This window comes from Taeniopygia guttata, chromosome 3 (genome assembly GCF_048771995.1).
Source record: "Taeniopygia guttata chromosome 3, bTaeGut7.mat, whole genome shotgun sequence".
Lineage (NCBI taxonomy): Eukaryota > Metazoa > Chordata > Aves > Passeriformes > Estrildidae > Taeniopygia > Taeniopygia guttata.
In genome coordinates this window covers 91,876,016-91,888,539 of record NC_133027.1, presented here as the reverse complement: position 1 = coordinate 91,888,539, position 12,524 = coordinate 91,876,016, and the positions used below count along the sequence as shown (strand labels likewise).

At 37.8% G+C, this 12,524-nt stretch overlaps 1 protein-coding gene across 5 annotated transcripts in view; it reads right to left on the bottom strand.

The window, feature by feature from the left end:
- The window catches only part of SLX4IP (SLX4 interacting protein), a 70,042-nt gene that overhangs the window by 8,584 nt on the left and 48,934 nt on the right, over window positions 1-12,524 (bottom strand). For 3 of the 5 annotated variants that reach the window (XM_041715363.2, XM_030268815.4, XM_012572305.5), the window contains 2 exons: window positions 9,294-9,371; window positions 7,317-7,405 (listed from right to left, as the gene is read on the bottom strand). In XM_041715363.2, coding sequence (XP_041571297.2) covers window positions 7,317-7,405; window positions 9,294-9,371 — 167 coding nt within the window. The remainder of the gene's footprint in view (window positions 1-7,316; window positions 7,406-9,293; window positions 9,372-12,524) is intronic. The other 2 variants (XM_072927416.1, XM_072927417.1) reach the window with 1 other exon arrangement.

Here is a 12,524-nt window from a genome sequence, read left to right as displayed (position 1 = left end):
TGACACAGACTGTATGCATTTGCTTGAAGGCAAGAACTGCTAAAATTAATGCTAAGTAATTGAGCTATTAATCATTCTGATTTTATATACTGATGCTACAAGACTCAGATTCTATCTTTTGAGAAGGTGTCCACTGATAAGAAATGGAGGAATAGACAACAGCTTTTCAACCAAAATAACATCTCTCAATGACACTAAAGAAAAATCTAAAGCATATTAACAGTAAATTTTTACCTTTTTAAAGGAAACCAATGTCTTATAAGCATGCATCTTCAGCCAGCCATTTTCATCAATTTTTAGGTTCCTGACTCCAGTAATTATGAAAGAGGACATGCATCCAAGACACACATTTCATACTTGAACGAGACTTTTATAAATAAGGGAATAGCAATTTTATGTGGTGCTCAACCTCCTTCTCCAGCTTTCAAATCAAGAGAGAGAATATCTGAGACAGGCCGTCCTGTAATCCTGTACTATAGCTTTTCACAGCCTGGCAAGAGGATCCTCCGTGTGCCCACCAAACCTCACTGGGTATGGGGGTCAGCCAGTGCAGGTGTCCCTCAGCATCACCCACCAGCAACACTGAAGCAAACTTTTCACTTGCCTTTCTGGACATAGCATAGGTTATATGACATAAGAGAATACTCCTTGGAGCACATGATGTATACAGTGTGATTCAGATGCCTAACACTTTGATACTTACAGGAAAAAAAATCTGGGAAAAAACACATCAACTTTATGCTCTTTTGTTCTTTTATGCAATCACAATATCCAGTAACACCTGGAGGAGATGTTGTAAAGAATAACTAATACTCTCTAAAGAATAACAAAATCAAAATATGTAAAATAAGAACTGCACAGCTCAGGAAATAATTATTGTTCAACAATTTAATTTCTTAGCTTGGTTTCCAAAACCAACACCAGTACCAGAGCTCTGAAAACCCCCAAGACTTCTGAACCCATACTGGGGATCTGTCCCTCCAAATAATTTTAAATAATTAAAAATGGTTCAAAAATCCTGCCATGAACTTTACCATCATATATTTCAGTTTCCTGTTCTGTCAAGTTATGAACTTCCTATTAATTCTAAAAGATTTCTGCTGCAGACTGAGGAACAGATCGCTCCTAAAATAATTTTTTTAATCCTGTCAAATATTCTTTGCCCAACAGGCATATCAATAATTTTTATCAAAACCTTAAGTAAGTTAAACCTTTTCAAATCCTAGAGCCACCAAAATCTCCTAGATGCACCACGGCTAAATAACGTCTTTAGCTCCCGGCAGCTTTAACGTGATTCCTGCCAGCCTTCCCCCCACCCCTCTGCCAGAGGTGCCTGTCCTCTCCAAGCCTACAGAGAGGAAAAAGCAGAGAATCAGGTCAAATCCACATAAACCACCAGCATAAGCTGTGACAGCAGCAGTGAGAGGGGAGAGGAAAATGAAGGAGGTGAAAGGATGATGACAGATGATAATATCTTAAATAACCACAAGGCTTTGACAAATGGGATCTCGTGAACGCTGCTAAGTAGTTAGATTTAAATCAACTGGAGCACTCATATAAAAAGCAACTACCAAAATGAGTAAAAGATTACTCAATTTGTCCCTACTTTTTGAGGATTGCTTCATATGGAAATCATTTTACAACCTTAATCATTTATACTGCAGTGACAGAACCATCTATATTTCTGCTCTGTTTCACCTGATTTTGCATGAGGTACACTTTTATTGAGGGTGTATTCCACTTATTTGCTGGCTTTAAGGCAATAAATATTACTTTTCATTTCATTCCATACATACTCTAATTTCTGTCCACTTTTCAGATAAATAATGCTACAGAACAAAGGTTTTCCAATCAATTCCTTGCAGCAATATCTTGGCCTTTTTCCAGCCATCACGCAGTTAATTCACTCAGCAGTTTGCATGAGCACAGCAATTGCTCTTTCCAGTAAAAATACTGTGCATTTATCAACAGATGATTTTCATTTACAGCCCTAGTGCCTCTCTACCCAGCTCTGGAGGTTTCTCTGAAATTCTCCAAAGCCTTCTCTGGTCTTGACTAATTGAAGTAATTGTGACAGTCTTCATTTCATCATTTGCCCACTTCTCTGGATAGTTAATGCAGCAGACAGCGGTGAGACATTTGCCATGCAGAAAATAAATCCGTTTGTAATCTAAGAGAAGAAACTGCGACAAGTTCAGACAAATCTCACTGAGACAATTCCCAGCATCACTGCTCTCAAGTCTCCTCCCTCCCCTTCTGCAGGGGGTTCCTGCCCCACTCAGAGCTGGCAGAAGGGAGCACACACACATGCCCCAGCTGCTCCCACCCAGGGAAGCTCGCTGTGCACAAATCCACAAGACTGTGATAGCAAGAAAGATGAGATGCAAGTATGCAGCCCTTCTGAAAAACACTGCTGCAGGAGTAGGGATCTCCAAGGAGAAGAGGCAGACAGTCAGGACAAAAGGGAATATTGTAAAGCTGCTGTAGTTTTCTTTTTGTGACTGAGTCAAAGACTTCAGGATCATTCCTCTGAGATGCAGTCTCTCAGAGACAGCAGCCTAATGACTGAAGCTAATTGAAAGCTTCACCAACAATGAAAGGGAAGTCTCACCCTTACCCAACACGTGGTCCTGCCAAGGATCAAAACGGAAGGGAACTGGCTGAAAGTAAACCATGCAAACAACAAAAATCCAAACCAAAACCACCCCGTGTTTTCAGAGGGACCACTGAATGACCCCAGCACTGACAAACACTGAAGATAGGAATGCCCAGGGAAGAGAAGGCAGGAAGAACACAAAACATGAAGGATAAATAAAAAAAAGTGACAGAAGCTTAAAGTGTCAAAAGTGAAAACTCACCCAAGCAATTCTTTGCCTGTTCTACTAATGTGGTATTTGGCTAAAGTTCATTAGTTTGCAGTTTCCCCTCTTTACTTTTTTCAAAGAGGTAGTGAACCCTGTTCATATTTACCAACTACATCTTAATGGTTTTCTCCTGTTTCTTATAATGACTGAAAAGAATTCAGCACATTATCTAAAATCCCAGAAACTAGATTTTATAAAATTCAAAAAGGACAGTGACGTAAAAAAGCCAGCAACAAGACAAATATTACAAGAAATGTAACATTAAAGTGTAGTGGATGTTAGTTTCAAGCCTGGGTAACTCAGCTGCTACCTAAAGGTTGTTTCGACTTCATTCATCCAAATCCTGGCTGTGTGCTCCTGCAACATTTTTTTGCATCACAGTTGGCAAATGTGTGGGTACAGGATGAGTTGGTTCAGTGAACTGACATGATGGAAAACTAATCCTCCAATGAAAAACAGAGAAACTTCGCAAATAAATAATTTTCTCCTAGATCAAGTCAATGAACTAATTCATTCTCAGTTGAAGAATCACTTGGTCCATTGTACCCAGAAAGGAAAGGAATATGTGGCTGGATGCAGAGGGGATGTGGAGTGACCTTTTCAGTAGTAGCCCACCAGCACAGCAGCTTCACTGTAATATTTTATACACATATATAGATATACACACACACCAAGATTTGTACTTACGGTGTGAATTGTGCAATTCTATTTCACAGTATTTCCTTCTTCCTCTACCCAATCTGATATCACTTAACAATAAGTCTTTAAAGCATTTAAGATAATAGATTCCACATAAAGTAGTGTACTAATCTTTACAAATTGCTGCTATCTGAAGTTTTCATTCTACATTCCAATAGACACACTATTCCATCAGCATACCCTCCAGTGGGACAGATCTGTTAATTACAGCTAAGTTTCATGTTTGTATGAAAGAACCAGAAGCCTCTTCCCAGCATAATCAAAACCCAAGCAAACCCTATCACTAAGGCTCTTAAGAGTTTTAAGAATGAGAATTCTCTAATGCTCCTGAAAAGTATTACAATGACAAAATTTATAAATCAGACATGTATGAAGAAGATGAAACAGTTTATTTCCCTGCTGGGGATTTAAAAAACCACTAGGGAACATCTTTAGCACTTTTTTCCTCCGTGTGTACCTGTGAAGGGATTTTTTGGTTGGTTTGGTTTTTAAAGAGCAATGTTTTCCTGGAACAGAATATTACTTTTGTCTAATGTTCTCTGTAACTTAACAAGGCTCAATGGAAAATCTGAGACCTTTTTAATCAAGATAGGATCTCCTACTCCTCACTTTCTTTTCTGATTTTACTCAAACATTAATTTCAAATTTCTACTTTAATATGATCTTTAGCTTAACCTCCTTCATGCTTTCCCTAGAAGTGCTTCCTCTCATAGATTCTGGTATAAAGCCAATGTGGTTATCAATGAATACTCCATTGTTTGCACATTTTCAAATGCTCATAAGCCTTCCACCCATTTCCATTTCCACTGCTTCCCCAGATAACGCATTTCCAATTTTCCATTTTAGCTCCTTACATAATAATAATCGAGAAAATGTCGTCACTGAAAAAGATGACTAATCTCTCCAGAGCTCTTATATATTTCCTTGGGTTTCCTCTCTTGCCATGTTCCCAAAACTGTCTTCTTTTTCAAGATAAAACTATTCAAGATTACAAACATAGTTTGTTAAAGCAGGAAACTATGGGTTTATGTTTAAACTTATTATCAATCACTCAGCCTATTCTTGCATCTTTTCCTTAAGACTTCCAATTGGCTTATGTAATTTCAATGACTTGCTATATTGTTTCTTTACTAGAGATTTCCCTTCTTCCAAAATGCTTATTATTGCCTGCAGTCTGAGTTTTAAACATAACCACAGGCACACCCATTTATAAATACATCCTAGAAAATAACATATCGATAGATTTTCTTGTTTTATTTTGTTGCTGCTCCTTAGAGGTGCTCTCAAATATTTTATTAGTTTATGATTAAAGCTAATTTGACAGAGAGTGTCTAATCCACCCTAACCTTAGTCTTATGTGAGGCATCACAGATGGATTAAAATTGGTTCTCCCAGCAACTGATGCTGAGGTTTGTGCTTGTGAATATCTCAAAAGCAATCTAATTATAGTCTTTCCTAAGGTGCAGGACATAAAAATTTCATTTCATAGTTGGCTACAGCCCTTGAAACTCATGGTTTAAGCACAGCCTATTTCAAAGATACACAAGAACTGCCTAAAAAGCAGTGAAAAGGCAAAGAATGAAGGGCTGAAGACAGGTGAAGGACGAGAGTTGCGGTCAGTGAAGGAAACATGCAACAGGCTGACATAAAACTGGTTCCAAGGAATGGGAAAGGGGAACACTGAGCCTGATTGGTCTTGACGGAGCTCAGGAATGAAAGCTTGACCCAGACCATAAACCAGTGTAAAAACAGTTAAAAAAAAATGCATAATCACTAAGTCTTGACTAGGTCAATCACAGTCACAGCAACACAGGAAAGTGACAAAGTCTCCATTAATGTATGGTTAGCTGCTTTTGTAAAACACAAACAGGCCCTCAAATCCAAGGGTGTGAGCTGATGAAAGGTTTAAAAGAACTTGCATCCAACACTGTGGCATTATTCAAACCCAAACAACATAGAGAAGAAAACAAAACACAGCCTCATTTTCAGCCCATGACAGAATCTGCAGAGTGTATCAACAGAAAGGCCTTCTGGGTGGTCTTTTGTAGGGCAGAGTTTAGAATTCCAGCTTACTCAGGGCTCAACTGCATGGAGAAAAGCAGACACACACAAAGTGCAGATTCTTTGCCTCTCTTTTGGAGTGCCAAAAACTCAAAAAACTCTCAGTGGCAATCAAGCACTCTCCCAGTCTGGCAAAGTACTCAGCTGGAGTATATGACAAATCTGGACCTAACATGCATTAGGAATCCTGGAACAACAAAACAGTCTGGAGTGGACTCTAAGTGAGAGTGGTAAGAATTAAACAGATGCTCCAAAATATTTGCTGAGGGTCTGCTCCCAATTTGCCAAGTTCTTCAAATCAGGGAAGATGCATAGGGCTAAATTCTCTCACTCCCTTCTCCCAACACACTACATTGACCATCCCAGCCAGGGCTGAGCAGACACATTGCACCTGTAAGCAAAGCAAACTTCCAAGACTTTATTGTTGACTAGGTTATCAGCTCACTAAGATGTGTTTTCTTTTTAAATATAAAAGTGTTTAAACTTGCCTTTTAAACAACAAGAAGATTCCACAGATCAAGATCCAATTTTGAAATAGTAAAGCTAAAGTCCCTAACATCAAATTCTTAAATTTGCCTCCTTCTTCACACGCAAAATCTCAAGAAAAACAAAAGTAAACTTCTCAGCTCTTATTTTATGAAAAATACCAAATGAGGGAATTGGATCTCTTGTAAGAGTTACTTAAGCAAGAAAAAAACCCATAATTATTTCCCAGTCAAAATGCAGAGATAGAATTTTCTACTTCAAGCATTAAGTAGTTTTCAAGACAATACTGAAAAAGTAAGAATTTTCAAAAAAGAAAAAAATACTTCTAGAGCAGGGAGATAGTTTTCTTTCTGAGAGTGCAAAAATCATTGGCTTGATTCTTTTACACTTAAGGGTATGTAACAAGCTAGGAAATGAAACAAGAAAATCTATATTTAGCATTACAAATACGAACACCCTGCCTGGTATTGAAAAAAAAAAAAAAAAAAGGAGTGGAATCAGTAAAAGAAAACACATTTTTTCAAGGGTCAAATACACTTTAACACATGTAAGATCAACTCCTAAAACCCACCCAGACCTCAGGGTGTAATTGTGACCCTCAGTGTGAGCCACAGAGTGGCACCTGGCCCTGTGTGAGCACTCCCAAGACAATTTGCACTTAACTGCAGAATAAAATTCAGAAGCCTTTGACCCTGATGAAGCCTTCAGGATGAAATATTTAAGGAGAATTGCTTATGGTATTTAACCACACACCAGTGCCTTTTCCTCCATAAATGTTTGGGGATTTTTTTTTCCCAGCAGGGCCAGCACTGATCCACTTGAACTGCTGTGCAGAACAAGTGCTAAGAAACCATTCAAGAAACCTGGTGACATTACAAACAGCTAAAATTAAAATTTTGGAAAGTAAAATGCTACAAGACAAAACAGAAAGGAAAAAAACAATCCTTAAATCAAGGTGCTAAAATTATCCAGCTTTCTAAACACATGGTCTTTTTCTCTAAGACTTATAAGGCTCAGAAAATGCTGAGCTTAGGCTCATTTTAGGATGCCCATTTGAATATTTTGGCCCAAATAGTCATGTGGCTTTCTGGTGCCAAGATGACAGTAACAAATACTTGAGTAACTACATCTATATATATATATATAAATATTCACTTCATTTCTATTAAAAACCCCCCAAAATTTATAGAACAGTTTTGTACCTACCAATCCACCACTGTCACACGTCCAAGCACTTGGATCAAAGTCAAGTTTACTGACACAAACGATAAATTTCTCTGGAAACACACGGAGCTCTACACAAAAAGAATTGAAAAGAGGATTACAAAAATTATAACCACTTTCAAAACCACACATAACAACAACATACATGTTATTTTAGTACATAAAATTACTTAATTTTTAATTTCACACTAACTAATTTAATGCACCTCTCTAGCTTTTCACCTACTCTCTTCAACATGCCACCCCTCCTTTTGTTTTAATAAAGCATTCAAAAAAATCAATAAGTAGAATAAATTGAGTTCCCAAGACAGTCATGGCTGCAAATTAGTCCACCTGCACCCCTGGACAGGAAGACCAGACAGAAACAACAGACAAACCACTTAACAAGGATTTCTTTTGTGCTGTTCTGGTGATGAGTCTTTTAATCACAAAAGCTGTACATTAGGTTTGTAGCCCAGAACAACACTCAGCCAGGGCTTGGCATCAAACCTCAGCATAAGGCCAGGGCAGAGAGTTTCACACTTGGGCTACAGAGATTTTTGAAGTCATTAAACAAAGTGGTTAACTACTACTGAATTAGAAATTTTATTCTTGATCACATGGCTTGTTATGAACACAACAAAGTTTCTATTCACAAAGGATTAAAAATTGAAGGGTTCTCAGATTAGAACAGATGAGACAAAGTTTTATTCAGTACCTGGCTATGCTATGGGAAGAGCACAGCTGGGTATTTTCTTTTTTACATATGGAATTATTTTCAGCTCTGATTTTTTTTTTTTTTTGTTGCTGGGTTTTGTTTTTATAAAAACAGAATCAAAAATTTTTGAAGTTTGTTATATTTCAGAACAAAGCCATAACACTCTATTTTTGTGGACAAGAAGGAGACAAGGCTTGCAGAAGAAAAAAAAAACCTATGAGGTTGATCTCACATATTTTTTTTGTAGAATTGAAGAGTACAGCAAGTCACTTCCAGTAATTTGCTTTTACTGTTACATTTTTTAACAATCTCATCTGCTGGCTAGCAAAATGCAGGTATCTTTAGGTATTCATGGATGCTTTAGAACAGTTTAAATTTAACGGGCAGCAAACAATGCTGATATTCCAATGCAGACACTCTGAATTTCTATTCTAACAGGACAAGTTTGATGAAATATTTATAGTCAACACCGATCTCTTCAGCTAATATGGACTTAGAAAACAATCAGTTGGCATTTGAAGACAAATTTAAACATTTATGAATATCATGAATGCCTACAAAAACAATAAATTATTTTAAAATATCCATTCAATTATTCAGTATTGGGACTTTGCTTTTTTTTTGTTTAATGCCAAGAGGTCAGCGCAGAGGGCAGTGATCATTACAGTTCCTTTGCATTGGTGTTGGCAGGAGAGGATTGATCTCCCTTCCCTTCCAGAGCATCCTGGCTTGAGAAAACATGAAGAGAAGACCTGGTCTAATGACATCACCTACATCAGGATTTTAGAGGTGTGTGGTGAACGAAAGCCTTTCCTGCATACACTTGTACTGCACATTGATGTCACAAGACACTCGAGCAATAATGGAGTGATTCATGCTGCAACCTCTGCTTGATTCACCCTGCAGAGATTCAGGAAAATGCTGAGTCTCATCATACTTACAGAATTTGGTGAGGCTTAGCTGATTACCCTGGGGCAAGGCATACACAAATTTAAAATTAAGTTAAAAAAAAAAAAAATCCATCTTATCTCAAGAAATACTTCTTTTTTTTGTTTGTTTTGGGTTTTTTGGTTTTTTGTTTTTGGTTTTTTTTTTTGTTTTCAGGAAATCATCTTTTTAAAATGCAAACCAAAAAAAATCCCACCAAAAAACCCAAGCTCTGAAAACAATTTTGATTTAAGCAGATGAAAATCTGACAGTGTCTTAGTTATGGTTCCCTTTCTTTCTCCTCTAAATAACTCTGTACGAGACTGATTTCTTACCACGATAATGTTTCCCTAGAGCACAACGGAGATTAACCCATCTCTTCATAAAGTAGGCAGTAATGTGCAAACTGTTGGCTGCAACATAAAACAAAGGGATAATATTAAGTGTAAGGGTATCTTGGGCACTCTGGTCTCAAAGTGTTGCACATCTACTAAGACTGGATGGAGAGGAAGCAGCAGCAGCTCAACGATACAAAGGAAAAAGTAACTTTAATGGAGTATTTTTCAAAAGAAACTGCCAAATTCTCATACTAAATTCTCAAGAAATTAGTGCCTGAAACAGGGCAAAAATCTAGACAAATTAATAACCACCAAGTTCTGGAACCAACCACAGAAATTGAATTAATTAATCAGAGGTGTCATTTACTTAATAGTGTGGTGTCATGGTCACTTAATAGTGCGGTGTCATGCTTTCAGACACATTTGTAGACTGTCAAATGTTGTAAGAACACTACAGATATCCATTTACTTAACTACCTTCTAGAGGAAGGTGACAGACCTGGCAGGGAAAAAAAAAAAAAAAGGTAACTACAAAGAAACCCAAACATGCAAGGGGCTCAATTCTACAGTTCCAATGAATGAGGTTAAAAACAGCCACATTTGAACTCTTCAGTATGTACAGAAGTCCAAGCTGGCCTGGCTGACTCAGTAGGTACCTGTAACCTCCAGAGGTTTTTTCATCTTCTATTCCCAAGAATGACAGAAATCCTTGTGCATCAGCAGTGTAGGAAATGGACAGAAAAGATTATATTATGGCTGAGAGAGTATTAGGACATCAGTTTTTACTTTTGTTCTACTTAAATTCCCAAATGACCATGGTAAATCAGTTAGCACTTCATTCATTAAAGTATTTAGCAACCTGACTCCCACTGAAAGTGCAAAAATCTGACATCTGTGACTCATCCTCCCCATTCTCCCTGTGCATCTCACTGAAATCAAAGTGTGAAAGAGGGTTGGTGATATTTGCCCTAACTTGGATGGGGTTTGCAAGACTTAAATTATTGACGCTTTGAAGACAGTCAGCTACCCTAGGTGCAGTTAGCACAGGCAAGTTAGAATATTAAGTGCTACTGCTGTTTTTATTATCTGACCATTTAAAAAGAAGGAAAGCTTGCTTGTTCCAGTTTCAATCCCTACAGAGCAAGTGCCAAGACATGTCCTAAGCATAAATATATGTCCTTCTGGAGGGTCCCCTTCTCTCCTACTTCTACAGGATCTCCTGGAGCTCACCACCGAGCGCCCTTGAGCCTCAGCTCTCATTAAGAACTACAGTTATCAATCACAATCAATCCCTTTGAAATTTATCAGCCATCTTTTTTCCTTCCCCTCAGGAAGATACCCAAAATCTGACTTCCTTTTAGAGATCAAGTCAAGATGTAACAAGCTGAACCATCCCTTAAAAATGATGAGCACTAGAGAAAAATTTGGATGCAATCCACCGGCTTTATTAAGTGTTTACTTAAAAGAACTATTAAGGAAAATTACTTTTAGCTATTTCCAGTTTGGCATCTACAATTCTTTATCACTGCTAGTAGGCTTAGTCAAATCAAAGAATTTGCCCTGTATATAGATAAGTTATTAGTGTGATAACAACATACACCACTGTGACCTTGGAAAGCTAAGAAAGTAGCATTCCTAAAAGTACAACTTGGAAAACAAATCTTCACACAGTAAATATTAAACGTTTTTCTTTCCACCTCCATTTGTCAGCAATATTCCATATATTTTGGGGTTTTTTTTGAAAGGAATCTAAAATGAAAAAGTGTGAATCTTTGTTTTTCACAGGAAAAGCAGGATGCTTCATTCTTGAAATTATTTTATAGATCAGTGACATCTATATCTGTTTATTTTTCTTGCTATTCTGGTATTCTCTGAGAGATTAAGTGCTTAATCACATGTGATTGACGGAAGAAAATTTCAAATTCTCCTTAGAGGCCCTTGATTCAGCCAGCTACTGTTCTGTGGAAGAGAACAGATCCGACAAAATAAATAATTGTGTAAGAGATCAAGACACCTCTACAAATTATTTCTGCAGCATCAGCTCAAGTCTGGAAGTCCTATAAAGCCTTCACCGAGAATTGCACGCGAGCTGGTACGCTCAGCCCAGAGGGACCAACACTAAAAAAATCATTTTAGTTTCCATGATTATTTACTACTTTGCTGAAAAGGCCTGAACAAATATTTGCTGTTACTTGTTGCTAAGCCTGAGAAAATATTAAGAAGTGCTACATTTAAGATACCTTCATTTTGAAAGTATCACACAGCTACACTCATTAAATATTTTGAAACCCTCTCGCATGTGACATACAATCTACTCTGTGGTCATCTGGAGTTTGAAAAACTCACCCAGTTTTAAAGCTGTCAGAGTAACTGCAGAACAATAAAAATGGTGATATCCTCTTTCAGCTTCCTTCTGAGGAAATACATTATCCAATTAACTATTCTGCTTCATGAAGAAAGAAACTTAAAAATAAGACTCCCAAGAAAACCTTGCCCAAGAAGCCGATGTGACTCACAGCTTCTTAAGCTTTCTATGCAGTTACTCAGCATGAGTTTAAATCTGTTCATGATCTCATGGAAGAACAGACCAACTGATATGTACCAAATGCTCCACCACTAACTTCTTCTGAGCACAACACAGAAGTTTGAACCTTAATCTACAGATAATTTGCTTCCAGTAATGTAGAAAGTTCACACATCCTGGGCTCAGCAAACCTAGTTGATCCCATCTTCAATTTCCCCTTCTCCATGCAACACAGACAAAGCTCCCTTTGTGGATTACCAGAACACAGGCAGAAACAAAATAGTATTTAGTGATCTGAAGTTCTGTTTTTTTCTTGTTTCAAAACTGGACACTCTAAATAATCAGATACAGAGTCCAAAAACAAACAGGAAAAACAAAACCAAACAAATCAACCCCAAGGAAAACAGACCCTGAAATCCAAAAGGAGACTGCATAGAAGTGGTTCTAGAAAAGTCACAGTTCAGTTTCAGCTGAAATAGGCACCAGTGAGCACTGCCTTTTAAGGGAACAGTGATTTGCCCTGCTTGTTGTACTTCAGAGTCCCACTGCACGGGGAGGAAGTATCAGACACCAGCTCTCCCATAAGACTATCCAGCGACGCTTGTTTTCCAAAGGAGAAACAGCCAAGCTGCCTTGAGCTTCCAGAAGGCTGCCAAGAGGTGGCTGTGGCGCAGTGTGGAGCAGTGGGAAGCCCTCTCTCATGG